The sequence below is a fragment of the Kockovaella imperatae genome, assembly GCF_002102565.1.
Source record: "Kockovaella imperatae strain NRRL Y-17943 chromosome Unknown BD324scaffold_1, whole genome shotgun sequence".
Taxonomy (NCBI): domain Eukaryota; kingdom Fungi; phylum Basidiomycota; class Tremellomycetes; order Tremellales; family Cuniculitremaceae; genus Kockovaella; species Kockovaella imperatae.
In genome coordinates this window covers 33851-57293 of record NW_019028941.1, presented here as the reverse complement: position 1 = coordinate 57293, position 23443 = coordinate 33851, and the positions used below count along the sequence as shown (strand labels likewise).

Genomic DNA, 23443 nt, shown 5'->3' with positions numbered 1-23443 from the left:
GACAATGATCGAGACAAGAAAGACAACAAGACAAGCGTGACAAAGGGACAAAGAAACACAACAGAATTAAGAAACAAGTATACAAACACATCACACCATATCACGCAGTCTCCCTTACATTCCATCCGCCTCTCGCCTCTCCGTACTCATTGACGAGGCATCTACCGAACACTGCAGTGTGCGCCACGGGGGCGTGCATGCCCAGTTCGATTGGCCAGGCAAACACGTCTGGGTTATCAATATCGAGTCGTTTGGCGGACCCGAGCGTGTCGCCTGGAGCGGGGAGCGCCTGATCGGCCAGTTCGGAATGAGTGGCCAACTCAAACGATTGGGGGAATCGGGTCCGGAGAAGACCGAGGGAGAGATGATGCCGGGAGTTGAGAAGGTGATGTTGAGCAGACGAAGAAGAGGACGTACTGCTCGCGATGAGAGGCAGGAGATCGTTCAAAGGATTGCTGGAAGTGTGAGATGCTTGAGATTCAGCAGAATGACCTGAGAGAGCTGGAGAGGCTGCAATGGCGGGTGGAGATGGATCGGTCGGTTTGGAGTCTGCAGCGCCACTCGAGCTCGTACTATTCCCACTGTGGGACTGAGTTGGGGTCGGCGGAGCCACAGCGGCGGGATCGAGTTGTCGACCTTTGCGAGAAAGTTGAGAGAGATGATCAGACGAGGTATGGTAGGAGATGACAGCCTCGATAAGGTACCTGCGTGCCATCAGCGGGGAGGACAGCGGGGAGTGTCTCGACTCACATCAACCCGACCATGCCTTTCGCAGCTTCCTTCTCCACCTCTGTCTCGCTTCGCCTCATTCTTCCCTCCCACGCTGCTCTGACATGATCACGCAACGGTTTGGACTCCTGGTACTCGAGCGGTCGTGTTCTGCCAAAAATTTGCTCCTCGCACCAATAGGCGAATAGCCACATGAGGATAGAGTCGGTGAGGCACAACAGACCTCGAAGAGGGTCTTGTTCACGCGCTCGCGCAAGATATTCGGGTTTGGCGCCTGCGTACCGGAGATATGCGTCTCCAAGTCGTTTGAGTGAGATCGCTCGGTCACGATATCTGGCCGTCAGCTGGCGTGAGCGCTTGATTTGACCCACCTTTTCCCCATCTCGGTCCATTTCTCCTTGGTCCAGGTGGCCATACTATTCTCTTCTGACCATTCGGATTTACGAGTCGTTTTAGCGGTCGCCGAGCTCTGAGACGACAGCCGACGCTTCTTGCTGGACGCTGACCCGTCCTCGGACACCAAGGACAAGCCCAAGCCTAGTCCGACACCCGTTCGGGATGTAGACCCGCTCGACCCGGCAGATCTCGACGAGACTGCAGAGCTAGCCAGACTGTCATCGGAGAGCGATCGTCTTCGTTTGCTGGACTTTGCCCAATCGGAGAAAGACTGAGTTGGACTCGGGGTTGTCCTTGGGGTCGGCAAGAATGTTGAAGGCAGTGTTTCGGGAAGTGGCGCAGGGAGACTGGACAAGATCTGGAAATAAGCCTGTCAGCGAATGTGATGTGAGAGATAGTGACGGATCCTACCTTGAGAATGGCATGCGAATCATCGGCCTCCTTGTCCTCGGTCGGTCGCACAGGCTTCTTCTTCTCCGACCGCTGTCCATCCCGGAGCTCGTGCTTTAAACCACTGCCTCTCCTCTCTGACCGATCATTGAGTCGAGGCGTCATGGCGGGTGAGTTTGGTTTCATAGGTAGCGGATGAACAATCGGAGACGATCTCGCGGTTTGAGCGGTCGTGGTGACGAGAGGTGAGGATTTTGAAGCTTGATGGGCGTGTAAGATTGGGCTGGCAGGTGTAGATTTTGGTCGAGTCGAAGATGAAGATGAAGATGACTGACCAGCGACTGCTTGGCGAGTCGTCTCCGATGATGATGTAGATGCACGGGGATGGGTACTGGTCATTGATGGTAATGCGGGAGAGGCGGGTCGTGATCTAGGGACATAGGAAGATGAAAAGGTATGCGGGGGCCTGCTAGCTGTGGCCATGGTGAGGATGAGTATAAGATGTCCGACAAAGACAAGAGAGAGACGTATGGAGGGTCGGTGGGGTTCGGAGGAGGAGGAGGAGGAGGAGGAGGAGGAGGAGGGGAGATTTTGGAGAGAAAGGTAAAGGGACCAAAGCGCCTTCGGAGGCTTCGGCGATGGAACCGCCTCAAGTGACACCAGATGGAGGGAGTCGTGGGAGAGAGCTTCGTGAGATGGTCTGGTCGGAGAAGGTGTGTGTCTACTATCGGACCAAATAGTTGAAGAATGCTTTTGAGGTATGTAGCTATTGGAGGAGGAGGCGAAGATGGGTCGATCCCTGTAATCGGAGCAGTCCCGAAAAGAAGCAGCAACAAGCGAGCGGAGGTTGAGATCCAGCAGCAGCGAGCAGCAACAGCGAGTAGCAGCAGCAGAGTCACTCACTCACCAGGCGGCGGAGCGGCGGAGGCGAGTAATCGGGTTATTTTGGAGAAAAAAAGGAAATAAGAGAGAGGGAAAGGGAAAGAGAGAGAGACAGGGGGAGGAAAGGGGGCCAGTTGTATCACCCACACAATTATTAGGGTTTATTATTATTCCAGAGATGCTGCTGAATGGGAAGGGGGGAGTGGGGGGGGGGGCGACGAGCAGAGAAGAGACTCGGGACGGCAGATGCGGAGGTGGATGGCCCAGTTCCACTGAGGAAGAGCTGCTGACTACGGGCTTTTCTCACTTGGAAACCCAACGCCGCCGCTGCTGCTGCCGCCTTCGCAGGATTTTTTGGAAACTTGATGAGATCAGCTCAGGTCCAGGAATACTACTACTACTACTACTACTTCACTCACGGATGGGCTGACACGCACGCCACTCGCTGGAAAAAACTGGGCAGGTAGGGCGAGACAGCAGCTGTTCTGCTTTTTGCTACAAAAAAGATTGGGAAGAGGGTTCAGGGGGAGGGAAGGAAAGTGTGAGCGTCGTGGGCCCTTCTTCTTCTTCTTCTTCTTCCTGCTGCTGCTGCTGCTTGAAGCTCCTCTGACGTTGCCCCTGCCGATTCTTTCACCCTCTCACTCGCCTGGTATAATGATCAGTACCTTTTTTTGCTTCCCCTGGGTTACCCCTCTCCATATCTCATCGGCTATGGCGAACGTATACAATCAGGTATGATGATCGATCAACCACCATGTTCTGCTGCCTGTAATCACACAGTCCGAAACCAAAAGGCGATATAAAGGAGGCGATTGACTCCTCCCAGAGCTCATCTCCTTTCATGATACTTCCCTACACTGAGTGGCTTTTGGGTGATCGACTGACAGGACTGCCTCTTGCCGGCTGGGCTACCTTGTGGCGTTATCACTGAAAAAACGAGAATGGCCCGACCCGGGAAGACGGACCAATCCCGACGTTTATTTTTTTTTGGGTTGATGCCAAACCGCGGGTGACATTTCCAGGAAGTGGCTTAATAAGGCTGTGGGCACTGAGGATCGGAGAGGTCCAAGGGATCCAAACAATGTGGCATGATGTATGACGCGAGGATCCCGCTTGAACATGTCGTGTGAGGACTGGGCATGGGGGTGTGGAGACTAGACCGTGAGACAGAAAGTGATACGTGGCGGAGGGCCATATTACCTCACTCGTATGTCCTTCCGGGCGTTTCACATCTTGGACTGTGTGCGACTGAGGGCGATCACAGGGGCAGTCATGTTCTTTTGAAGGGAGACCACGAACATCTGCCTCCCAGCCCTGGAGATGCCTTGTCTGGCCACAGCGGCTTGTGCATGTTCGGATCGAAGACCCAGTTTGGATAACAAGGTCGGTGTCTGTCCCAGAAACGCGGAACGAGTGTCCAGTGAGATAGCTCGACTGACCTCCCATTCCTCGAGCCATACATTCCCCATGTATCGTGCCACCATCGCAAGACTCCCCAGAGCATCTCTTGCAAGACAGATCCCATATCAGTATACATGAATCCAGCCCAACATCCCTCTTCGGACGAGACCGTGGTGCCACGAAGCTGAAGTGGGTACGTAATTCAATCTTGTGATGCCTCTGACGTGGTAATACTTATTATTATTATACAGGAATTTTACCTTTTTTTAGCCGGTCACAAGTCCGGCGGGAGAAAGCAGCGACTGCTGAAGAGGGGTGGGGGGGGGGGGGGACAACAGGCCTACCTTGGCTGGGAGGATCTACACTCTTTCATCTCATCATTCCAACAGTCCAGGACAATAGCGAGTGAGAGGAGAGTCGGGAGAGACTGTCAGACCCATTCTGCCATACTTGTTTTGAGCTGTAACCAGTGGCTCATCTTGTACAACCCCCAGTAAGATTGGTCCACCTCGACTCATCCTCTATTGTCATCTCCGGACGAATACGAGTACCCCTTCTTGTGATATCAGCGCAATCACCTTTCAACTAATCAGCCTAAGCTCGCCAGTTGGCCCTCTCACCAGTTCTATCCCCAGCTCTACTCCCCTCTTGTCCACATCCACCATGCCGCCTATTCCCGTCACCATTCATTCCCGCCCCAGCGCGTCTAAAAGCGTCATGGGTCTCCAGTCAAATTCTTCCAGTCACAACAGATCTCTCACGACGAATCGCTCAGCACCAAAGTACTACACTATCACTACTACGACGACGACGACGACGAATATATTCAACCTCACTCCCGCTCAACCTCCCGTGATTGTCCTTCCGACTGCTTCCTCCTCCGGATCATCCTCGACCCCTTCACCCATTCTGACCACTATCACCATCAAATCGTCTTCTCAGCGTCGCAAAGCCAAAGTCTATCGTCCTTCTACCAATGTCGCTGTCGCATCCCTCACTCCCCTTCTACAGCCCATCGTCACGCGATGTCTTCCGCTGAAACCCGACGTCTCCCCCGCTTCATCACACACCGCCCTCCCCTCCCCTCCTCCGGTGACGAAAAGGGGAACCGTCGGTAATTATGCCTTTAAAAAATCATATCGGCCTCCACCACCACCACCCTTGACCCATATTATTCACCCTTACTCTCGTCGATGGGACACGACGAATGACCGATCGCCCAACCCATCGCCTAGAGAAGTCGCCAAAGCTCAGCGTTTAGAGTTGGAAAAAGTCAAAGTGCGGGAAGAATCAGCGGCCATTGCCAGAGCCGCAGCGGCGGCAAAGAGAAAACGAGGCAAGGCCAAATCCACGACAAAGAATAGCGCCCCAACCTCAAAGTCGGAAAGCCCACCGGACAAGACTGTAGCGTTGGAAGATGGTGTCCCCGTCATCACCAATGAGCCAGCCTCTAGCAAGGGATCTCCAACGCTCACTGCTCCCACACCAAGCGCATCCACGATTCCACCTCGCGCTGGGCTCAAACGTACTCGATCCATCGGACTCGGCATTTCCACCACCGCGGCCAACAGTGCCAATGGTCAAATGGCCGTTGGAAGTCCTCTCAGATCTGTCACTGGACCGATCTCCCCAGAAGACGAATCAAGAGACGCCAAACGGACCAGACTAGGCGAATCTGAATCCGGTCGAATCTTCAGAAGGGGTAGCTCTGGTTCGCCAGTGGTCCCTACCCAAGGTCTCCCAGGTCCTTCCCTCAGGCGTGCATCCGCCAATGGCCTCACGAGCGAAGCGATAGCCATGAGGCGAGCTGTATCCGCCACAACGTTGGCTCAACAGACCGTCAACGGAGGTCAAAGCATGACCAGGACGGGAAGCGTGGGCTCCACATCTAGTCTTGGAGAAGCTCTGGCCTCGGGAAGAGACAGAGCGAGACGAGAGGTGACTCTACCGGGGAGATTGAGAGATTACGAGATGCGAGCGGGGACCGCAACATAGCGTGAGTGATACATGGCTGAATGGAGTGGTGCTGATACAGCGTACAGGTCGTCATTGATCGAGTAGCTTACCTATACTGGGACACCACCCTATACACATAACCACATTTCCAGGTCTCACTTCCACACGTTCCGAACTTTTACCGCAATACTCCTCGCTTCCACCCTGTTGTTTCCTGTCTTACGAATTGGTCTTCACACCATACCACCCCTGTTTCTGTGGCACATCGTCTATACATCTTATACGTTCTATTCTTTGTATCTTGTTTTCTCTGCATGAACTGGAGTTGATTGCTTCGGCGACACGGTGACTCACGCAGATCTTGGCGGCGATCTTGGCGGTCCAAGGACTGGAACAGCGGCGATCACCGCTGAAACACGCTTTTCATGCGTCATTGCCGGTAATCGATCGACTGCCAAACAGGCGAAATGCTGAAAATTCAAGTTATACCAGACTTCTAAAGGACCATCGAGATGGTCCGTATATCCATCCCGACCCTTCCGCCACTCCCACCGCTTCCACCTTCAGCACTGACTCTACTTCCAGCGAGAGAAGCAGCTTCACACCTTGGGGAATTTCTCGATAAAGGTGGGTCGTTATCGATGAATGGATCTGGTCGGCGGACTGATGAGACACCTCGCTAGGCAAGGGCAAGACGGTGATCTTGACCGGAGCTGGAGTCAGTGTGGAATCTGGTATTAGAGCATACCGAGGAGAAGATGGAACGTATTCGAATCCAAATTACAAGTGGGTCGGTCTCGGCTCCCATTATCTTTTTATGTTGATGATTCTCCAAGACCCATCATGTATCAAGAGTTGATACAGGATTCACCGACCGGTCGGATGTTTCGCAAGCGATGTAAGTGAAGGCAATTCAACTCTGCTGATGAGTCGTTTCAGACTGGGCAAGATCATTTCTCGGTGTAAGCAGGAAGTCTGTATCTGAATCGAGGTTGACGCGGCACGACTTAGTACCCTCCAGTCAGGGATGCACAGCCAAACCCGACACATATTTACATCGCGGCTCTTCAAGTACTTGGACTAGCCCCGAGGCTCATCACTCAGAATGCGAGTAAAGTCTTGGTCGATACGCTGACTTGCACAGGTCGACAATCTCCATCCTAAAGCTCTCAACCTCGTTACATCCCATCTCCCTTCTTCGTCCCTGAGCAACAGTCAGATCCTAGAGCTTCACGGGACATTGGCCAAAGTGCACTGTCTTGAACATTCTCACACTCAACCACGAGACGATTTTCAAGCTCAATTAGGCCATCTCAACCCTCTATGGCAAGCTAAAGCTGAAGAATCAGAACGAACAGGGGACAGACCTCGCACGAATCCGGATGGAGACGTCGAGCTTCCAGGCGCAGATTTCAGAGATTTCACCGTACCAGGCTGCAAGATCTGTGAAGCGCAAGGCAAAGGGAAAGATCAAGGTATCGTCAAGCCGAATGTGGTGTTTTTCGTGAGTATGCCAAAAACAAAAGCTTTCGGCTTCAAGCTCATCCTGGTCCAAAGGGAGAGACGTTACCGACTCACGTCAAGGATACATCGTATGTCTCGCACGGCAAGTTCCTCCGCTGATTTCACTTCACACATGACAGCATACAAATGCTTGAATCAGCCTCTCAACTCCTGGTCATCGGTACATCCCTCGCGACCTACTCTGCTTTTCGACTCGTCAAACAGGCCCATGAACAATCTTTGCCGATCCTCATGATTTCTCAAGGTCCTTCAAGGGCTGAACGAGGTATCAAAGGATTCGGAGAGCAAAAAATGGATCGACAAGCCGGACCAGTCTTACGGGCGTACCTTAACGAACTGCTCAAGACAAATTCGGGTCCAGAAGTGGAAGCAGTCAAGAGGGTCTTAGATCAAGGGGTCGTCAAGCGTCCACCGGAAGTCGAAGGACCGCGAGCAGAGGGATAGGCATGGTCATCGTGATACATTGCATCTTATTGGTACAATCCTATTTGATACAGAGTCGTAAAAACGTCGCGTCGATAGATGGTCGTCAATTGGTCTCGGACTCCTTTCCTTTGCCAATCTTTCTCGCTTCAGCCTCTTCTTCCGCCTCTTTCGCCCGCATCAAGAACAACTTTGCCTTCTTCTCCATTGCCTTTTTCCGCTCATCAATGCTGTCCAGCAGCTCCTCAAAGCGATGCAGAATCTCTTCTTTCTCTGCTTGGCTCAATGACGCTGCACCAGCTTTCGCGAGCGCTTCCTGAGGTTCCCGAATGGCTCTCTCCGGAGCGCCTGCAACCTTGCGTCGGAGAGAGAGCCAACTCCCACGGATAGGCAGTGCAATGCTGCCGAGCACACCTGCGGCAGGGCGGACATGGACATTGACCCCTGAGGGACTCAACACGCGTCGCAGCTATCCACTCACAGCTTCTCAATGCCCCTTTGGCGAATCCCACAGCCCCCTGTGAAGACTTAGCTTCTGTTCATGGCACTTGCTCACCTCTTTCCTCGCCCCGTCAATCGGCTCCGTGACCAGACCAGTGATTCCATCCCACCATCCATAGAACAGCCCCTTTCCACCTTCCCTCATCCCCGAAGAGAACGAATTGACCGTCCCCCGGGGTCTGACTTCGGAGCCCATACGTGCGGTGATCGCAGCAAAACCTTCGTGCATGCCGACGATGATGTCGGCGAGACCTACTGGTCAGCAAAGTCAACTCGGGCTGCTCACCCTGCGGAATCGACGTGGCGTACGTGACGAATCCTTTGGACTGAGCGTCAGCTCAAAAACCGGGTCACTTCCGTACCGGCTTGTAGAACATTTGTGCCATGCCGCCATAATGGTTAGACAGCATCAACATTAACCCAGTCGCCGTTCCCGTCACTGGGTCTTGCGCACGCCAGCGAGTGGAGTGCTCTTTTGGTCCTGCCAGGGTCAGTCGAATGAGCGAGTGCTGACTCACGTAAATGATCGAGCGACTTCCAGTTGAGCTTGCCAGCCTCGACAAGCGTTCCTGCCGCGGCATTCGATATGCGGATCAGAGCGGCAGGATACCACCATTGAGCGGTACGAGAGGGCGTGATGTCGCAGCTGCGTCTCAGCACGGTCGATGGCCTATACTCACATCATGGCCTTGAGGGGCAGATGCTTGTGAAAGCTCTCCACACCCTTTTCCTCTCCACTTTCGGACCTGATTTGCTCGCCCATTTTCCCTGCTGCGGCCTTTGCCCCGGCGGATGTGGCCACTTTGATAGCGTCTGTCAGAGCTTCCACCGTCAATTGCTTTTGGGGAATAGGCTTGGGTCCGCCTCCCGCGTGATGAATCATGTCGCCCCAGAATCTACCTGTCAGCGGATCCCGAAGAGATTACCCACTTTTGGTCCCCGAAGAATGGGACCACGATCGTCGGGAGTCCATTGCGCAATCCAATGGCGGTTGTGCCGGCACCTTCAGTGATCAGATGTGTTTGTCTGGACACAACTCACCCCCATGGTGACAAACCGCAGCGACTCGCCCGTCGGCGAAAAGCCAATCGTGAGGGATGTTGCCTGAATATCAGTCCCATCCAGTCCTTGTACGAACCCTCAAGAATGAACACGCTCTCTGGCACATCTGCACCACCGAGACCTCCCCATCCGGCGCTGACGAGAGCCCGAACGCCGGCTTGTCTGACAGCGTCAAAGATTGTTCCTGCACAAGTCAGCAGTGTATATATTTCCCCTCACTAGTCATTGCCGCGGCGTCATCGACGACGACAGATCCGAACCCGACATAGATAGGCGGTTCCCCGGCAGCGAGGAACTTTTCCAACTCGGGATCAGGCGAAAAGTCCGAGTCCGCCTTAAGAAAGTAAAAGCCCGAGACGTCTGTACTTAGCTGGAGACCCTTGCGCTTCTCACCTATATGGCCCTTCCAATCCTTTGGTTTGGGGATCAGACTCTCGCTCCAGCAGTACGTCCATGGTACCTTGGTTCGCTCCAAGACAGGAGGGCCGGAACGCGCTGTCAGAGGTTCAAGTCCGAGGGTCGCGGTACGAAATGTATTGATCACATCCCCGAGGCCTTGCCATGTCCTGTCGTCAGTCAGCAGCTGGGGGCATGGCTCACATCATGTCTGCCATTGCGAAAGAGAGGTAATTCGTCCACCGTTGATCTGCATTCGAATCTATGATGTTGACGAGCGGGTGCGAAAAGGCTGTAGAGGTGGACCATGGCATTGCTGAGGTCAGCACACTCTTTCCAGGCCCTCACTGAAAGTCAAATGACACGGCAAGCCCAGGGCCTCGGCAATGTGGATATGTCCAAAGGCGGGCGGGTTTGAGATAATTGCGTCGGCGACAAAGGGCTGCTGTGAGACCGGGTCGGGTGAGTAGGTCGACTTGTAAAATCCTTGCAGCATATCGGCAGTCATCTGGCGTTTCGCCCCGATATCTCCGTTCTTGAGACTCTCCCAACCGGGCATCAGTCCGGGGTCTAGGGGTCAGGATTCGCATTATGTCAGACTCACTCTTGACCATGTAGGCCATCAGGGATTTTGGATCACCGCCGACGTCGAAAAATCCTAGCCTTCCTTCGAGAGGCTTGCCATTGTGCTTCTTGCCCTTGAGTCGCTCATTTGCCTTGTGGATAAAGTCCTTGAAATCCGGGTGGGTGGCGATCCGTACCCTATGACCATTCTTGAGGATGAGATGGAGCGCGAGTGAGAGGTACGGTTGAACGTCGCCTGGCGTCAGCAGTGCCCTGGGCGGATACTAACCTCGTGAGCCGACGATGAAGATGACAATGTTGAGTGGAGGACACTTTGCGGCATCACTCGCATCGATATCCTCTTCCTCTACTGTCAATGCATAGTCGGGTGGAATGTCCGGTACTGTTTGCTTCAACTTGACCCAGATGTCTATCGTCCCATCTTCTTGAAGAGAGGCGGTAGAGTCGAGACCGGGACCAAGTTTCGAAAATTTTGCATAGTCTGGACTGTCAGATTCGTCAACCAACACGGTCGACTCACTGATTCTCGGATCAATCTGGATCTCGCCAACCTTTGCCTCTCGCTTGCCGGGACGTGAGGAGCCCATCTTGGCCGTCTTGTCGGTTGGCCGCTCGGTATTATCTACCTCCTCCAGATCACCCTCATCCTCATTCTCATCCTCTCGCATGTAGAGAGGAATGTCGCTCGACTCGCTCATGTTGCTCATGGTATGTTGTCAAGAGGTCCGGTAGGCAATTAAGCGAGATCGACATGAGGCGCGTGACGTAAGCCTGACGTGGCAAAAGCTCAGGATTATTATCACTCTTGTAAACAAAGTGTGCGACTGATTTTACTTTCACATCCCCTCGGTTTGTACCTTGAGCCCAACGACGCGATGGACGTACTGACAACCCCGAGACCGGCTGCGGGGAGTGAGGAGCTACCCATGACAACCCCAACCACCGACTTCTCGGTGATCGAAGCGCAGAAGGAGAACATTCGACCACATGTCTCTGGCCGATCAGCCGCGACATTGTCCAACCTGTTTGCAAAATCCTCCGAGAGTGACAGGATCGTTCAAGAAGGGCATGAGAGGCATCAAAAGGCAATTGAGGAGGCTGAGAGGAGGGATAAGGAGGGCGAGGAGATGGAAGAAGGCATAGTAGATGTACTGGACGCTTACAACAGGTGGGTCGCCGCGACAGGTATAGCTGATTGCCAAGGTACATTCTCTTCACGGTTCAGCACCACCCCTCAGCTGCATCGCATTTGCTGCCGCTGCTAGAGTCCACCACGAGACGGTTTGTCAACGATGGACGGTACGCTCAAGACGCTCGACATCTCAAGTTGTGGGTCATGTACGCGCGACACGTCGAAAGGAGGGAAGAGGTATGGGCTTTTCTGGAATCCAAGGATGTAGGCACGAAACACGCGGTCTTCTATGAAGAATGGGCCATGGCTCTGGAGGGTCTAGGGAGGTGAGCACGCATGTTTTTTTCTGAGCTCATGTTGTAGGAAGAAGAAGTCGGACGATATTTACCGCTTGGGAATCCACAGAAAGGCAGCCCCTGTGGATAGGCTCAAAAATCGACATCAAGCCTTTCTCGCCCGTATCATGGCGCCTCCGTCGGGGGTCGTCCCGGATGATGAGCCTGAGCGGTCGACCCGGGCAGTACTTGGACAAACTGAAACTGGACCATCCCTCATATCCGGCGCCGTTCAGCTCGCACCCTCTACACGCCTGTCACGAGCGCCAAACGGACACAAAATGGAGATTTTCACCGACTCTGGAGCGTCAGGCGATGATGGAGAACGTGGCGAGTGGGCCGATCTAGGAACAAGGGATGATCGGCGCAAGGAAAATACGGTAGAAGCCACGCCTTGGAAGGGCGAGACCCTCCCACAGAAACGGGCTGCGCAGAGGACGCCAAAGCTCGAGGTTTTCAAAGACTCGGTGAGTACAGTGGAGCAAAGAGCCACGCTCACGTTCAGCTGGACAATGACGCGGTTCGATCCGCAGATGAGGTGTTCTCTCGACAGCGTGCCTCTCAGAGCGAGGCGGAGATGCTCAAGGCCAATCCGCTCCGCTTTCACGACACCTCGGCTGTTTCCACGGCAATCCCTTCTTTACCTGCTCCGCCGTCTGCTTGCAAAGCTCCCAGGGCTAGAGTGGAATCGTCCACTTTTGTGATGATGCCGTGGAAACGCCCATCCGATGGACCCGAAATCAAGGACGCCAAGGGCAAGACTGAAAGACGAATGTTCCCGTGGGACGCCGTGTACAAAGGTGGAGAAGAATGGTGCTTTGAAGAAGTCAGAGCAAGGCAGAGGGGTATCCTAGGGAAGGAGTATCGAAAAGACGTCCAAGAGTGGGAGATGCAGTGGCATGAGCCCGGAGGTGAGCAATTCTGGGGGAGCGTGGCTCATAACGCAGCTTCCACGCCAAAAGCCAAAGCGCCACCGCGCAAACCTCCATCTCCTACGTTCAATACCAAGCTCGCCAACGAGGAGGTCGCGCGAATGTTTGATCAGACGATTCATGGAGGCAAGATGAGGGATCCAGATTCGGACTCGGACGAAACGTCCGACGACGAAGACGATGTGGCACCTGTATTCATCGCGCCAACGCCCAATCCCGCCACCATGCTCAGCCCCGGCAGCGGCATGGTACCCCCCACACCTACCCCAGCGCAGGGGTCTCTTCTTCAGCATCGACCTGCACAGAGCATGATGGTGTTTGCGGATGAGAATGCGGGGCTAAGATCGGCAAGCAAGCCAAAGTTCAACATATTCAGTGACACGCCGGCACAAACACCTCTTGCTGCCAAGCCCAGAGCCTTTGGTGTGTACCAGGAGGAGCCTAGTCTGCCAATGACGGCAACGCCAGCAGTCCGACCACGCATCGCCTCGAATCCGTTCGCAACTCCCGCGCCAGAGGCCGTGCGACCTGTCGAAGCGCCAGCCGAGCCAGTCATCTCTGACGTGATTGAAGAGGCAAAAGAAGAGGAAGCCTACGTGGAAGAGCATCAAGATTTGAACGATCAGTATGAGCCGGTGCCATTCAACAATGAACGAGACTTTAAAAAGCGCCTCTCCACCATAAGCGAACGAACCATGGAGTACACGCAAATGACCGATGGGCGGGGATCCAGCTCGGTGACGCGTCGGACGAGTGCGGCAAGCTCACTTGCGGATGAGGCGTTCAGTGCCGGGGACATTTCTCGGCGGGGCTTGAATGTGGTCGCCGAAGAGGACGAGTCGCGAGGGGGAAGGACGAGTGATGCCAGTTCTGCGGTCAGCCCTCAGAACCAGTCGGGCTCCATGGGGACTGGCTTTCATCTCCCTGAGGGTTTCACGATACATGGTCAGGCAGACAACTTGGCACACACTTTGGTGGTGACAGAGGTGTACGACACGATGCACACGGCTCGTGAAGGGAGTCCGGACACTGGAGACTTTGTCACTGCGAAGCAGGCATTACCCAACCCCTGCAACCCGTCGGATCCTGACATACTGACATCTCTGTTCGCCGATATGGACCTGGGCTCTCTTGGCGGATACCTGTTCCAACACGAGGACGGCTCTCGCCGCATGGATGGACTCGTCAAGTTTGCCAAGAGCAAGGGTCGACGCAACAGCACCAGCGCCAGTGCCTCGCGCTCGTCTCTTGCACCAGAAGAATGCTTCCATCTCGACTTGTCGGGCAAACCGTACGAAGTCTTGGACAAGATTGGTGAGGGAGGATTTGGCGCCGTCTTTCTCGCCGCGGATGTGGAAGCTCGCGATGCCCAAGATGAGGCCGACAGTGACGACGAGGATGGAGAGGAAGACTGTCTCGTCGCTATCAAGGTGGAACGCCCGTCTGCGCTGTGGGAAGGAGTTGTCCTGGATCGGATCCATCAGCGATTGGAACCCGCTGCGAGACCGTCTATTGTCCAGCCTCGAGCTGTGTACGCATTTACCGACGAATCCTTCCTTGTCATGGACTTTGCTTCTCAAGGTACCCTACTTGATGCCGTCAACAAGGCATCATCCATGGGTATCGCGCCTCTGGTCCCTGGCGGTCCATCGGCATTTGATGAACTGTTGGCGATCTTTTTCACTATCGAGCTTTTGAGGACAGTCGAGGACTTGCACAACGCCAAGTTCATCCACGGTGATCTCAAGATTGACAACTGCTTGATCAGATTGTCTGAAGTCCCCAATGCCGAGTGGTCGGCTCAGTACCTGCGAACTGGAGCGGAAGGGTGGTCGGACAAGGGAATCAAATTGATCGACTTTGGTCGGGGCATCGACCTCGAGCTATACCCTCCTGGGCAGACTTTCGTGTCGGACTGGGAGACGGACGAGAGAGATTGCGTGGAGATGCGCGAGGGACGAGCGTGGACGTATCAGACCGACTATTCGGGGTTGGCGAGCGTGTGCTACTGTATGCTGTATGGCAAGTATATCACGACCGAGGTGGATGCAAGCGGCAGGCAAAAGATCTCGACGCCCTTGAAAAGGGTGAGCGATTGTTCGGGGTCTGTGCTCACGATGTAGTACTGGCAGACCGAATTATGGACTACACTCTTTGACATGCTGCTGAACCCGACGTTGATCCGGGAAGGAGAACTGCCGATCACGCCCGAGTTAGCAGATTTGAGAGTCAAGTTTGAGGATTGGCTAGAGGAGAATTGTCAAAAGAGTGGCAAGAGTCTGAGGTCCATGTTGAAGAAGATTGAGCTGCAGGCGATCACCAGTAGGCGTGTTTGATATCTGCTTTGTATGAATACCTTGGAGAAAAAAGACAGTCGCGCGATTTTTGTCTTTTCTATCACCCACCATGCAGGATGAGTCGAGTCAAGTGCAGGTGATCCATGAGGGTGGGTACGCAGGTCGGAATGAACTGAAGACGGTCAGGGCGACACGCTTCCATCGTGCTCTGGAAAAGGTCTCCGGGTCAGTCGATCATTGTCAAGGCGTTTCAGCAGGATTCAATTCCACTGGAGATTCTAGTGATTCGGAAGCTGCCAAGGCATCGGAACGTAGGTGTGAAGTACCGTTTCAGTGCTGAGGGTCAGATCATCTACGAAATCAAGGACGTCTTCACGCAAGACTTTGGCATCTCCATAGCGTTGCCTTGTCTTCCCGTGTCCCTGAATGATGTCCTCACCTCGCCGCTGGACGGACGGCCGGCAGTTCCCCAGGTCATGGCTCATCAGCTGTGTGCAGGACTCGCATTTCTACATACTCGCCGTGTCGCTCATAGGGATATCAAACCGGATAATGTGATGCTGGATAGCGACGGGACAGTGGTCATCATTGACTTTGGGTCGGTGTGGACGGACAATGAAATGTTTCGGGGAACCTCTCCCCCTGATAGGATGGATTATCAAGTCGGCACGGGGTGAGTGGTGCAAAGGAGACGCAGGCTGATGGTAGTCCCTATCGTGCTCCAGAACTACTGTTTGGACCGACGATATACGATCCATTCGCGGTCGATAGCTGGGCCTTGGGCTGTGTCATTGGAGAAATGCTCCTCGCCTCGGACAGCGGTAGAGCACCAGGCACCCTCTTTGATGCAGCATTTGGAGATCTCGGCTTGGCCGGGTCCATCTTTCGGCTCACGGGTACACCGACGGAGCAAACCTGGCCAGTGAGTCAGAGGGCCCGTGTGGGGGGCTGATGCACAGGACTTTGGTTCGCTGCCTGACGCTGGCAAATTTGCGTTTGACTATCGCGAGGCTGTCCCTCTGCATCGTCGCATACACGCACAACCCGAGGCGATAGATCTCGTGTCCAAATTGCTGCAACTCGACCCATCAACACGCCTGTCTCCAGCTCAAGCATTGGTTCAACCTTGGTGCTCCCTCCTGGCATCGCCGCCAAACCTCTCTCGCTCAAGACCTGACGATGCATTTATAGGAGCAGCAAGACTTGGTCATTCTCCAATACAAGATCGTGCGATGCAGCCAGATGCCGCCGAAGGTCATACAGACGATCAAATCGTTCGAGACATGTCTCTGGACAGGCATAGCGACGCTTCGCATACGCCTCGCCAGTGAACGCCGCTTTCCCATCATCGACCTGTTCAGTCTCAATTGGCCCCTTCTGATGTGACAGCAAGTGCCGATGCAGATTCGATAAATGGGGGTAGGCGTACTCGCAATGAGGACATTTGTGACGTCGCTCAGCCTTGTGTACCGCTTGAACATGCGTACTGAGAGCAAACGCCTACCAGTCAGCACAGGCCACGTCCGTGTACCTTACGGATTTGAAAGTCTTCTCGCACCCGTCCTCCCCACACGCAAAGTCCTTGCCTGCCTGGCCGTCCTTGATCCGCTGCAGCTTGTTCGGTCTCTCAGCCTCGACCCGGCTCATTCTCCTCTTCTTGGCCCGTCTCGATTCCTTGGTCTCGTCATCTGTCGAAATCGCCTCGGCAACATCTTGTTCGTGATCTGCGTGAACCTTGAGGTGGTCCTTGAGACGCTGGTGGTTCTTAAACGTCCGGCCGTGACATTCTCCATGAGGACATGTCGGCGGATGCGCAACGTGCAAGTGAGTTTGAAAACTGGACCAAGTGGAGAAGGAGGGAATATCGAGACCATGGTCAGGATGTGTGCAAGTGTACCGAGTGGCTTGGGTCAGCTTTATCGGAGGGAGAACTCACTGTCATGTGTTTTGAGGTGCGCTTTAAGCTGGTGATGGAGGGCGAAAGACCAATCACACCCGTCATTTGGACATGGGTAAGCCTTTGTGCCTGGCGGCATGTGTTCGAGGACTCGATGATCCCTTAATTGACGAGCCTTGTGGAATGTCTCGCCGCATGTATCGCACTGGTGTGAGCTTTGTCGAGAATGGCACGCACCTCAAAGGACGGCGTTTGGTCATGTAGCTGTTCATGTCGCTTCAGATGGGTGGAGGTCCAGAACCGCTTGTCACATCCGCTCCTGTTACACGCATAGGGCTTGTCATCGACAGACAGGTGTGTACGGACATGTGCCTTGAGATGGGACGATCGTATATAGCTCTGGTCACAGTGTGGACATTGATGAGGACGCTGGAGGTCAGCAAAATTCGCAGGTGTTGCTCACCTCTCCCGTGTGAGTCAGGACATGCTCGGCCAATCGGGATGGTTTGAAGTAGGCCTTGTCGCACCCTTCATAGGTGCAGACAAACCGTCGTTCGGTCCGGGAGGGAAGTCGTCGGGAGGAGGGTCCTGGAGCGTCACCATATGTTACAAGTGAGCGTTCAACTTCCAGCTGCGGCACCGGCTCTCTCGGGAAGGCTGGAAGGGGTCGTATATCCACGGCGAGCATAGTGTGGTTCGAGGAGATCTGAAAATTATCTGGAGCCAAATAAAGGGAGTGATAGAGGGTGGCAACTTGCCACGTCATGACATTTGCCACGTGGAACGTTCCGCGACGCGACGGCACTGAATCTGTGTTTTCAACGTCCAAGGTCATCAGATCAATACCTCGAGTCAGTGTCACGATGTCGGTGAGTTTTGATATCTGGCGCCGTCGCTGAACGACTCAGGATCGAGGGGGACCCACTAGACGGCCGGATATTAAACGCAAGCTCGTGGTCGTTGGGGATGGAGGTGGGTCCGTGTGCGGGGAATGCGGCTCACAAACAGGTTGCGGCAAGACATGTCTGCTAACAGTTTATGCTGAGAATCGGTTTCCAGAGGTAGGTTGACTCACGCTCCTCGCTCACACGTAGCAATATGTTCCGACAGTGTTTGAAAACCTCATCACCATGATCCCTTCCCCGACAGATCCGTCCAAGATCATCGAGCTTGCTCTGTGGGACACTGCGGGACAAGAGGATTTCGATCGTTTACGGCCACTCAGCTATAACGACACGGATGTGATTCTGATAGTGTTTGCCTGTAATCATCGCCCGAGTTTGATGAATGTCCAGGATAAGGTGAGAGCACACGATAGATATCGGCTGACATTCAGTGGTACCCTGAGATGGCTCATTTCTGCGAGTCTGTCCCCCTCGTCCTCGTCTGTACCAAGACGGATCTTCGGAATGACCCCACCACCGTCTCTCTCATGGCCGCGCAGGGCACCACGCCCATCACTCCGTTGGAGGGCGAAAAAGTCGCCAAGGAGATTGGCGCGAGGCGGTATCTGGAGTGTTCGGCCAAGGAGGGGCGAGGTGTGAGGGAGGTGTTTGACGCGGCCATAAGGGAGAGTTTACGGAAAGGCGGGCTTGGCAAGTTGGGCAAGAAGAAGTGTGTGATAATGTGACCCCGGAGCATCTCTCTCATGTTGTGATACATTACGTTTTACGAGGCTATGACATATTTTACAACCTGTCGGGAGAGTCTTGCGTGTGGCGCTTGGTGAGGGCGTCTTTCAGCAGGGATTGGAGGCTTTGTATCTCGTCGGCTGGTACTTTGCCGTCATCTTGGATCTCGGGTTCGCCTGATGACTCGTATGGCGTCGATGGCACGGCCTGACCCCACTTTGCCGCTAGCGCCGCATGCCCCTCCTGTATCATCTGCTCGAGCTCATCAGCCCAGCCAATCTCCTCGGCAAGCTTGCGAACGGCGTCGTCGGCGTCGCCCTGATAGAACATGTCCGTCGGGCGGGTGTCTTCGAGCAGACTCAGACCAGCAAGAATGTGACTTAGGGTCTTTTCGCCATCAGGTTTAGCGAGCTTCTCAATTAAGCCGACTGCTTCGCGGTTGATCAAGATCCTCGGTACGTGTGGTCTGGCATAATTTGGAAGACGAGCGAATGGTTGGACTTGAAGGGATGTGCCGATGATTATGCAGAGATCGCATTGACGCATACACTGGTGTCAGCGGGGTCGTCAGGGCAGCTCACTGGCATGGCATCAAAGAAGGCTTCTGGCAGGCCCTCACCGAAGAAGACAATGTCAGGTTTGACGAGGCCTTCACAATGCGCTTTGGGGCATCGCACGACTTCTCCTCGCCTCACGCCGGACTTCAGGACATGCTCCGTGGACGACTCGGCACGGCATGCGAGGCAGTGAGCTGTGGCAAATGACCCGTGGGCTTCGATGATAAGGTCTTGGTCCATGCCTGTGAGTTGTTCGAGCGTGTCAATGTTTTGGGTGAAGACCTTTTCGAGGACGTTGTGTTTGGCGAGGAGGGCGAGAAAGTAGTGCGCGGGAGTGGGCTGAACTCAGCGGCTGGACGTTGTAGTCTGCTTACAAAATGCTTCCCCGGATAGAGCTCTTTCGCCAGCGTCCAAAAAGGTTTGGGATTGTCCACAAAGTAGCCCAGCTCGAAGACCGCTTGCGGGTGAGGCAGATTCAAAGCCTGTAGGTTATTGTAGAGTCCTGTGCCCGGGGATCGAAAGTCGGGAATACCTGCAGAGGTTGACATGCCGGCACCGGCAAGAACGACGATGCGTTTGGCTTGGAATGAGCATGGGCATGCGCAGCGGGGGAACTCACCCTTTCCATTCTTGATGAGCTGGGCGACGATGCGCAAGGCAGCGTCACCTGTCCGTGAGGCTATGGATGCATCGTCGGGGAGGTGCTCCAGGTCAGCAGAGCATATGTGAGAACCTACATTGACTGAGCGACTTGGACTAGAACCCTCGCTCGACGATTCGGATTCCGGTGACATCGTTGCAAGTCATGGCATCGCCGGAAATTGAAAGATCAAATTTCGATGCAGGTAATTTTTGCATCTTTACCATACTTGACAAGATGGTGAGCTACGGAAAGATCCCTGTCGCTGATGTACCAGTCGCTCCCTAGTAGAGTCATCGAGCTCATCGGCGTGGGTACCCGTGCTTTTGCCAAGGGTCTCTCTGCGGCAGGGAGTCAGGCGGTGAAAAGTGGGTCAGGATGTCGTCCGACTACGCTGACCATGAGATATGAAATACAAGCCAGAAGGGATGCAGCAGTCACGATCATCTGGATCAGGGGGTTCAAGCAAGGGAGGAGACGGTGCGAGGGATATGCCGTTGGATGAGGCGTATATGATTCTTAATGTCAAAGAGGCAGATTCCATGGAAGTAATACGGCGGGTGAGTTTTGCGTTGAGGAGGCATCATCTGATGGGGACTAGAACTATGAGAGCATCTTCACAGCCAATGGACCACCAAAAGAACCTGAGCCCAAGCCTGGTCAACCGCCAGCGCCGAAGACGAGACGACAGGTTCTTCATTCTCACTATCTACAGTCTAAAGTGTACCGAGCGCTGGAGCGGATAAAGGAGGAAAGAGGTGAGGTGGACGAGCCCCCACAGGCTGCGCCCACAGGATTGGAAGCAGAGGCAAAGAGTGATTCCAAATGATGTTGTATATATCTCTATGCACCCCCCTCGTGACCTGTAAAAATTCCCGGTGACCTTTTTAGCCGGCTTCACTTTGATCTCTATCTTTCACTTGTATACCATGTCAGCGTTCTTGGGTGGTGCAGACTGCGGACCGGTCAACCCGTTGAAAAACGTGACTGGGAGGCTCGACGTCGATAGGTCGTTGTTCCAGGTGGGTGATGTGTCGCCACCGGCTCGGCTGACGGTCAGGATCGGTTGGTGTCGAAACCAAATATAGCGGGGCCGTCAAGGGTGCGTCGGGGTTGGTCGAGATAGGATTGACCGTTGCCAGGATGTTACGAATTCTCAATCCCCGTTTGATCTCTCCGAGCTTCGTACCCATCTGGTACCGGCGGCAGCGCCAATCGGGCTGCAGCTCAGGCCAGCTGTCTCGGACTGGGCTCAATCCTTTGTGCCTTCCGCCCGAGCGGCGGGAAAGCAGCGCGAGGTGATAGGCTGGGAGAGGGAGTTTAATACAAGAGAGCATGAGCCGCGGCAAGATGGGTTTCAGGGCCCAAGGCAGCTACTGCCGCGGCAGATCGAGCGAACACCATGGCAACCGATGTTAAATCGGCCATACATCGTTCCCACGCAGGAAACGCAGGAACCCACGCAGGAACCCACTCGGCCCGCTCCGCTTCCTCGCGAGCCACTTGATGACGCCCAGGAGATTCTCGCCAGAACAGCTCAAGCTTTCGTGGCGGATGCGGATCAGTCTTCGCTACTACGGGATAACCCTAAACTCGCCCAAAGCAGGTTCATGGAATTGGTCAATGCCGTGGCGAAAAAGGACGTGGTGGTGCAGGCACCTCCCGTGCAATCGTTTGACCAGGTCGGACCCGGCGCGACGTTTGTGGAACGACCTGTGGCGTCGAACTGGGCAAGCGAGTTTTCGCCGGCGCCGGCACGATCAGTACACTTTGAGAAGATTGTTGAGGTTGACTTTGAACAAGACACATTTGCCGAGTTTCATAGTCAGCTGCGCCAGGCGAGGTCACCGCGGCTCGGCGTGGGTGCACTCGAATCTTGGCACGAATTGCAAGGGGTGGAGGGAAAGGCTCAGACGCGGTATCTCTTCCAGAGTGCCAATCCGTACGAGGACATTGTCGGGCACGACTCGCCGACTCTCAAGGTAGGCCACGTCACGAGCAATTTTGACGTTCAGGGCGTCTTGGAGCTCGAAGCCGTGGTCCAGGCCAGTCCTCAAGATCACGAAGCGTGGTTTCACCTCGGTCTGAAACAACAGGAGAATGAGCGAGAGGATCAAGCTATACTGGCGCTGGCAAAAGCTGTACAGTTGGATCCTGACCACCGGCCGACCTATCTCGCCCTCGCTGTGAGCTATACCAATGAAGGTGACCAGGGCGCGGCCAATGTGATGTTGGAGAAGTGGATCGATCTGCAGGAGGGCGCCATGGCGCTGGTCCGGAGAGACGGCGAGACGTTGAGCCAAGAGAGGGATCGATTGATTCAGAGATTGATCGGACTGGCGAGACAGAGCCCCGACGAGGTCGACCCGGATATACAGGTTGCCCTGGGCGTATTGTTCAACTCGTCAGAGGTGAGTGCAGGAATGACGTCGCTGACGGCGAGGACTATGCCAAAGCGGAAGACTGCTTTCAGGCGGCACTCAGTGTGCGACCTGACGTAGGTTCAGGGGGATGTACTGGGCTGACCTGTAGGACTGGATCCTGTACAACCGACTCGGGGCGACGCTCGCCAACAGTGGTCGGAGCAACGAAGCGATCTCATACTATCACAAGGCGTTGTCGCTTCATCCGAACTTTGTCCGAGCACTGTGAGTCGGTGGGTACGTCTAAGCTTATGACAGGTTCAACCTTGGTATCGCCCACGTCAATCTCGCTCAATACGCCCAAGCTGCTCAGCGGATCCTTGACGCGCTCAGGCTGCAACACGCCGATGCGACAGAGGCATACTCTGGGTCCAGTCTGCAGAAGGGAATCGGTAGCAATGTGCTATGGAGTACGCTGAGGAACGTCTGCATGCAGTGAGTTGGACAGTCTGAGGGCGGCTGATGGGCAGTATGGGAAGGCAAGACTACGTAGAGCTTGCGAGTCGTCGGGATCTGGATGGTGAGGTATGTGTGGCGGTGGTCGCTGATGACAGGCTTCCCGTCGGTCGTGGAGGCTAGCCTTGGGTCGTAGAATTTGCTACAGATGTGGCGGCCGTCGAGAGCGTGGTAGAACTCTGTGACGACTTTGGGGCAGCAGATTCTTCCTTGCGCTTTGTCTTAATCGAATGGTACAACACCTTTAATGCAGCTCTTGCTTTCTCGATATCGTTTTCGTATGCTGTCCACGCTCGCCTCAGCTCTCGCTCGGACTGGACCATACTCGAGCGGATCCCGTCGATCTGTGACCGAGTCATGCAGCCGTCAGTTCTGCATGAGCCGAGCAGGTCGAAGACGCTGGCGCCGGCCGCGATGTGCTTTGCCAGTGCTTGTGTGAACGCTCGGCCAGCTGATCCTTGGCGAAGGGCCAAGACATCTGGCATCGTTTCGTCAATGCCCAACTGCGTCATCGTCTGTCCAATCTTATCTTGAGCATCTTTGAGCGTAAAAATACCGTTTTCGACGGACTGGATCATCGTTCGCAGGGCGCAGAACTGGTCGTATCCGGTTAGCACGTTGGTGACCTCTTCAGAATCCCAAGCGAAGGTGGGCTCGATGGTGGGCTCGACCGTGAGAGCCCAATCAGCCACAGCGCCGGGAGTCAGCCCATGAGCTGCATCCTTATGGTCAGAGCCGTGGTCAGAGCCCACGCTCGTGGGCGTGGTCGAGGCGCACGAAACGGTGTCAGTTTCGCTCAAAACAGTGTCAGTTTCGCTCAGGCTCATTGTGGGGGTGGTGATGAGAAGGATGAATAAACACGGCGGTGGCGACTATGGTCGACACCACCTTTGACCCT

At 54.6% G+C, this 23443-nt stretch overlaps 12 protein-coding genes across 12 annotated transcripts; 7 read left to right on the top strand and 5 right to left on the bottom strand.

The window, feature by feature from the left end:
- Positions 1-100: 100 nt before the first annotated feature.
- BD324DRAFT_647397 (hypothetical protein) lies at positions 101-1998 on the bottom strand (the record flags this gene model as incomplete). The annotated part of the gene is made up of 4 exons (XM_022017648.1): positions 101-704; positions 751-1062; positions 1101-1483; positions 1537-1998. 4 exons carry the CDS (start codon positions 1996-1998, stop codon positions 101-103), a joined length of 1761 nt encoding a protein of 586 aa, XP_021874145.1.
- A 2380-nt stretch (positions 1999-4378) lies between these two features.
- On the top strand, positions 4379-6098 carry BD324DRAFT_1625 (hypothetical protein). Its single transcript, XM_022012065.1, has 2 exons — positions 4379-5794; positions 5841-6098. The coding sequence occupies exon 1, from the start codon at positions 4462-4464 to the stop codon at positions 5791-5793; it is 1332 nt and encodes a 443-aa protein (XP_021874144.1). The 5' UTR covers positions 4379-4461; the 3' UTR covers position 5794; positions 5841-6098.
- A 1-nt stretch (position 6099) lies between these two features.
- Positions 6100-7982, top strand: BD324DRAFT_1626 (DHS-like NAD/FAD-binding domain-containing protein). Its single transcript, XM_022012067.1, has 8 exons — positions 6100-6381; positions 6438-6540; positions 6591-6652; positions 6694-6716; positions 6766-6861; positions 6899-7258; positions 7312-7346; positions 7398-7982. The coding sequence occupies exons 1-8, from the start codon at positions 6267-6269 to the stop codon at positions 7720-7722; spliced, it is 1119 nt and encodes a 372-aa protein (XP_021874143.1). The 5' UTR covers positions 6100-6266; the 3' UTR covers positions 7723-7982.
- BD324DRAFT_647394 (glycosyltransferase family 1 protein) lies at positions 7808-10952 on the bottom strand (the record flags this gene model as incomplete). Its single annotated transcript, XM_022017647.1, has 16 exons — positions 7808-8145; positions 8183-8219; positions 8258-8454; positions 8489-8528; positions 8565-8683; positions 8721-8848; positions 8883-9098; positions 9133-9205; positions 9244-9306; positions 9341-9448; positions 9484-9830; positions 9865-9976; positions 10009-10230; positions 10265-10480; positions 10514-10726; positions 10766-10952. 16 exons carry the CDS (start codon positions 10950-10952, stop codon positions 7808-7810), a joined length of 2616 nt encoding a protein of 871 aa, XP_021874142.1.
- A 168-nt stretch (positions 10953-11120) lies between these two features.
- On the top strand, positions 11121-14980 carry BD324DRAFT_574984 (hypothetical protein; the record flags this gene model as incomplete). Its single annotated transcript, XM_022013095.1, has 6 exons — positions 11121-11413; positions 11449-11703; positions 11741-12179; positions 12218-12623; positions 12660-14731; positions 14768-14980. The coding sequence occupies 6 exons, from the start codon at positions 11121-11123 to the stop codon at positions 14978-14980; spliced, it is 3678 nt and encodes a 1225-aa protein (XP_021874141.1).
- Positions 14627-16506, top strand: BD324DRAFT_1395 (kinase-like domain-containing protein). Its single transcript, XM_022012008.1, has 6 exons — positions 14627-14731; positions 14768-15090; positions 15128-15252; positions 15289-15614; positions 15650-15863; positions 15901-16506. Exons 2-6 carry the CDS (start codon positions 15051-15053, stop codon positions 16270-16272), a joined length of 1077 nt encoding a protein of 358 aa, XP_021874140.1. The 5' UTR covers positions 14627-14731; positions 14768-15050; the 3' UTR covers positions 16273-16506.
- Positions 16442-17526, bottom strand: BD324DRAFT_575048 (hypothetical protein; the record flags this gene model as incomplete). Its single annotated transcript, XM_022013101.1, has 4 exons — positions 16442-16845; positions 16878-17043; positions 17076-17267; positions 17302-17526. 4 exons carry the CDS (start codon positions 17524-17526, stop codon positions 16442-16444), a joined length of 987 nt encoding a protein of 328 aa, XP_021874139.1.
- Positions 17527-17701: 175 nt separating this feature from the next.
- BD324DRAFT_647391 (putative signal transducer) lies at positions 17702-18468 on the top strand (the record flags this gene model as incomplete). The annotated part of the gene is made up of 5 exons (XM_022017646.1): positions 17702-17707; positions 17747-17810; positions 17847-17899; positions 17933-18139; positions 18175-18468. 5 exons carry the CDS (start codon positions 17702-17704, stop codon positions 18466-18468), a joined length of 624 nt encoding a protein of 207 aa, XP_021874138.1.
- A 58-nt stretch (positions 18469-18526) lies between these two features.
- BD324DRAFT_575267 (DHS-like NAD/FAD-binding domain-containing protein) lies at positions 18527-19820 on the bottom strand (the record flags this gene model as incomplete). The annotated part of the gene is made up of 4 exons (XM_022013119.1): positions 18527-19018; positions 19051-19365; positions 19401-19606; positions 19646-19820. 4 exons carry the CDS (start codon positions 19818-19820, stop codon positions 18527-18529), a joined length of 1188 nt encoding a protein of 395 aa, XP_021874137.1.
- Positions 19821-19943: 123 nt separating this feature from the next.
- On the top strand, positions 19944-20533 carry BD324DRAFT_610777 (hypothetical protein; the record flags this gene model as incomplete). The annotated part of the gene is made up of 3 exons (XM_022014222.1): positions 19944-20034; positions 20072-20226; positions 20268-20533. Coding segments are annotated over 3 exons (474 nt in total), but the record flags the coding sequence as incomplete, so codon positions are not given.
- BD324DRAFT_610773 (hypothetical protein) lies at positions 20534-22813 on the top strand. The gene is made up of 9 exons (XM_022014221.1): positions 20534-20688; positions 20727-20768; positions 20809-21648; positions 21682-22077; positions 22110-22163; positions 22199-22314; positions 22348-22524; positions 22560-22609; positions 22644-22813. Exons 1-9 carry the CDS (start codon positions 20596-20598, stop codon positions 22679-22681), a joined length of 1806 nt encoding a protein of 601 aa, XP_021874135.1. The 5' UTR covers positions 20534-20595; the 3' UTR covers positions 22682-22813.
- Positions 22665-23372, bottom strand: BD324DRAFT_647388 (hypothetical protein; the record flags this gene model as incomplete). Its single annotated transcript, XM_022017645.1, has 1 exon — positions 22665-23372. One exon carries the CDS (start codon positions 23370-23372, stop codon positions 22665-22667), a length of 708 nt encoding a protein of 235 aa, XP_021874134.1.
- Between the last annotated feature and the right edge of the window lie 71 nt (positions 23373-23443).